This window comes from Nothobranchius furzeri, chromosome 1 (assembly GCF_043380555.1).
Source record: "Nothobranchius furzeri strain GRZ-AD chromosome 1, NfurGRZ-RIMD1, whole genome shotgun sequence".
Taxonomy (NCBI): Eukaryota; Metazoa; Chordata; class Actinopteri; order Cyprinodontiformes; family Nothobranchiidae; genus Nothobranchius; species Nothobranchius furzeri.
In genome coordinates this window covers 6,260,216-6,264,213 of record NC_091741.1, presented here as the reverse complement: position 1 = coordinate 6,264,213, position 3,998 = coordinate 6,260,216, and the positions used below count along the sequence as shown (strand labels likewise).

Genomic DNA, 3,998 nt, shown 5'->3' with positions numbered 1-3,998 from the left:
TTAATGTACTCATATCAACAGCCCCTACAACCACAAAAAGGAATGGAGTCATTAGCACTTATGGTTTGAAAATGGCACCCAGAATTATGTTGTTGATATGTTGTGTAACTGGTCTACTTCTTTAAATTGACACCAGATCCGGTGACCTTTGGGACATGGTTTGACCCCCTTAGGAAAGTGCTATCATCATGAAACGTTCAGATCACTTACAACTCAATAGATTCTACCTTCCTGTAAAGTTTCAGCCTGACTGGACCTTGTTTTCACACAAATGAACCCAGAATGATGTGAAATTGTGCTTCGTGCAACATAATTCTGGGTGCCATTTAAAAACCATAAGTGCTAATGACTCCATTCCTTTTTGTGGTTGTAGGGGCTGTTGATTGGAGTATATTAAAACAAACCTGATCTCTCTAGGACATTCAGAAGCCACGTTATAAGCCCACAAATGTGTAACTGGACTACTTCTTTAAATTGACACCAGATCCGGTGACCTTTGGGACATGGTTTGACCCCCTTAGGAAAGTGCTATCATCATGAAACGTTCAGATCACTTACAACTCAATAGATTCTACCTTCCTGTAACGTTTCAGCCTGATTGGACCTTGTTTTCACACAAATGAACTCAGAATGATGTGAAATTGTGCTTCGTGCAACATAATTCTGGGTGCCATTTAAAAACCATAAGTGCTAATGACTCCATTCGTTTTTGTGGTTGTAGGGGCTGTTGATTGGAGTATATTAAAACAAACCTGATCTCTCTAGGACATTCAGAAGCCACGTTGTAAGCCCACAAATGTGTAACTGGACTACTTCTTTAAATTGACACCAGATCCGGTGACCTTTGGGACATGGTTTGACCCCCTTAGGAAAGTGCTATCATCATGAAACGTTCAGATCACTTACAACTCAATAGATTCTACCTTCCTGTAACGTTTCAGCCTGATTGGACCTTGTTTTCACACAAATGAACCCAGAATGATGTGAAATTGTGCTTCGTGCAAAATAATTCTGGGTGCCATTTACAAACCATAAGTGCTAATGACTCCATTCCTTTTTGTGGTTGTAGGGGCTTTTGATTGGAGTACACTAAAACAAACCTTACCTCTCTAGGACATTTAGAAGCCAAGTTATAAGCCCACAAAGGTGTAACTGGACTACAACTTTAAAGTGACACCAGGCCCGGTGACCTTTGGGACATGGTTTTACCCCCTATAGGAATGTGCGATCATCTTGAAACGTTCAGATCACTTACAACTCAATAGATTCTACCTTCTTGTAGCGTTTCAGCCTGATTGGACCTTGTTTTCACAGAAATGGACCCAGAATGATGTGAAATTGTGCTTCGTGCAACATAATTCTGGGTGCCATTTACAAACCATAAGTGCTAATGACTCCATTCCTTTTTGTGGTTGTAGGGGCCGTTGATTGGAGTACATTAAAACAAACCTGATCTCTCTAGGACATTCAGAAGCCAATTTATAAGCCCACAAATGTGTAACTGGACTACTACAAGATGTACACCCGTCTCTCAGATGTACCAATGAAAGCTGTGGCTATTTCTCTTTTGTCTAGCCTCTTCAGTCTATCCCTGTGGACGTGGCAGACTGCAGTGCTGTTGAGCCTCAGCTGTGTCATTGTTGACCTCAGCCAGGTCTTCAACCGTCGCAGAGCGCTGAAACTCCTTTCAGCCTCACAGGATGAGACTGGGACCACAATTAGCAGTCTCACCAGAGTCTCAACTTGTGAGAAGAGCCCTCTGACCTCTGGTTGCATCCCTCTAAGAATTTGGGCAGCCTCTTTACAGGAAGTGTAGGTATGATTTGCTTTAAACATTGCCAACTGAATTTGCATTTTTTGCAGGTCCAGTTCTGGGTACAGGCTCACTATATCATTGGTCTTTCCAGTAAGCAGCAGCTCCTCCAGCTTGTTCAGATTTTCCAGGCTTGGCTGGTCAAAGCGATCATGTAGCTGGGTGATCACTGTGTCAATGGCACTGAAAAAATGGACCCGGAAATACTCCTCTGGTGTCGCAGGAGTATGATGCTTTGCTGGACCACCATATTTTCTGGATGGCATTCGGACATGAGGTGGGTGTACTGGCTGGAGGTCCAAGTCTGCAACAAGTTTCACAGCTTTACCATAGATGCTCATGAAACTATCATTAGTCCTCAAAGAGAGAAAGCCCTGTCTGGTGTATTCAACAGCTTTCAGCATTCCACTGATGGTTTTTCCTCTTGCCTGCAGACTCAAGTTCAGGTCCTCCAACATCATGAGGATCTCTTGTCCCAGAAGAAGGCCAAGAATGGTGTTGCCCTTTTCCAGTCTGTCAAGTAGGCCGTTAGCTTTAGAAGCAGTACTGTCGGTGAGATTTGTAGATGCCATCTCTTCCAGGGCAGCCAAGATGGACTCATATTGAGTCAGGACTGCTCTGATTGCTGGTGTGCGCACAGTCCATCTGGTGGCACACAGAGGCTTGATGGAAGTGAAGGAGCCTTTTTTTGATATGCATATGTCTTTGAATATTGTTTTGCATTTGCCAGACTGAGCGAACAAGCAGCCCAGCTCGTGTACCCACTGTAGAGCGTCCCTGATCACAGGTGTGGAGGTACATGCAGCCTGTGTGACAAGGTTCACACAGTGTGGGCCACAGTGGACAAAGGTGGCCAATGGTTGCTCTCTTCTAATCTGAGCTTGTAACCCTGACAGGTGCCCCGACATGTTGGCTGCTCCATCATAGGTCTGTCCACGTAGACCTGAGAAAGGGAGGTCTAAACGGAGCAGCACATCAGAGGCAATTTTAAAAAGGTGTTCGCCAGTTGTTGAAGAAGCCTCGTACAGTCCAACAAACTCCTCCTTAGGCTCCAGGCCATCATCAACATACCGGAGGCATATTGAAACCTGTTCAGTGCCAGATATATCCTGGGTCCCATCCATTATTAGAGAGAACTGCAGTACAGGTAACCCATGGATTTCAGTTGTTATTTGTCTGATAAGGTTGTTGCTCATTAACATCAGCAGCTCATTTTGACACGCAGGACTTGTGTAGGAATGATACTTCTGCAGCCAGCTTGCCAGATTGGGGTCATTCTCAGCCTTCTCATCCAGATGCTGCTTGAAGTTTCCGTCATCATTGTCATGACCTCTGAGAGCTAGGCCCTGTTTAGCAAGGTACCTCACTGAACTAACAATTTCTATCAGTGCTGACCTGGCCTTCTCTTGTGCACTTTCTGAGATGCTGCATAGTTGCATTCTGACTGACCTGTGTGTGTGTGCGTGTGTGTGTTGACAGCAATTATGTGTGCCCTACTACCAGCGTGCCTGTCAAATGACTCCCTAGCCTTCTTCCAGTTTCTGAACCCCTGAGAAATAAAGGTATGTTCAGTTTTTTTTGCCATTGTTGAAATGTTCTTTTTAAAAGCAGTTGTGCAGTAGAAGCACAAAACTCCTTTTATTTCAGGACTGTAATGGAGCCAGGGGAAGATTTTGAACCAGCTCTCCTGGAAGTGAAGAGTGCGGTTCGGCAGAGTTTGTGGCTCAATGAGCTGTGCTGCTGGTTGGTATGGGGAACTTGGACCCTCAGCTGTATGGATCTCCTGGTTTGCATGTGGAGGGTTATCCTGCTTCCCGAGATCAGTAGCTGATGGCTCGACCTATAATGTAATTATTCAGTTGTCATTAGTTTCCATACATAGCTCTCAGAAATGTTTTGATTCTACACTGTTCTCCAATTGGTCTACTATTGCCATGATGTTATTTACACAACTTACTTTTCTGTTTGTATTTTAGTAGTAATTGTAGTGTTGTAGATCTGTTGTTTTAATCAAATCTGTTTTCCTTCCACATTTTTGTACAAGTTGAACCAATGAACAGCCCTGCAGATGGATAAATCTTGCATATGTTTGCTTCCTGAACCCTCACCTGCTGAATCTGATCTGAGCTTGTTTCAACACTCTCCATTTCTTCATCCAGTGATTGCACTTGCTGTAAGAGTATAC

General features: G+C 44.0%; 1 protein-coding gene across 1 annotated transcript; it reads right to left on the bottom strand.

Annotated features, from left to right (window-relative positions):
- Positions 1-1,509: 1,509 nt before the first annotated feature.
- Positions 1,510-3,252, bottom strand: LOC139072266 (zinc finger MYM-type protein 1-like). Its single transcript, XM_070555929.1, has one exon. It carries the CDS (start codon positions 3,250-3,252, stop codon positions 1,510-1,512), a length of 1,743 nt encoding a protein of 580 aa, XP_070412030.1.
- Positions 3,253-3,998: the final 746 nt, after the last annotated feature.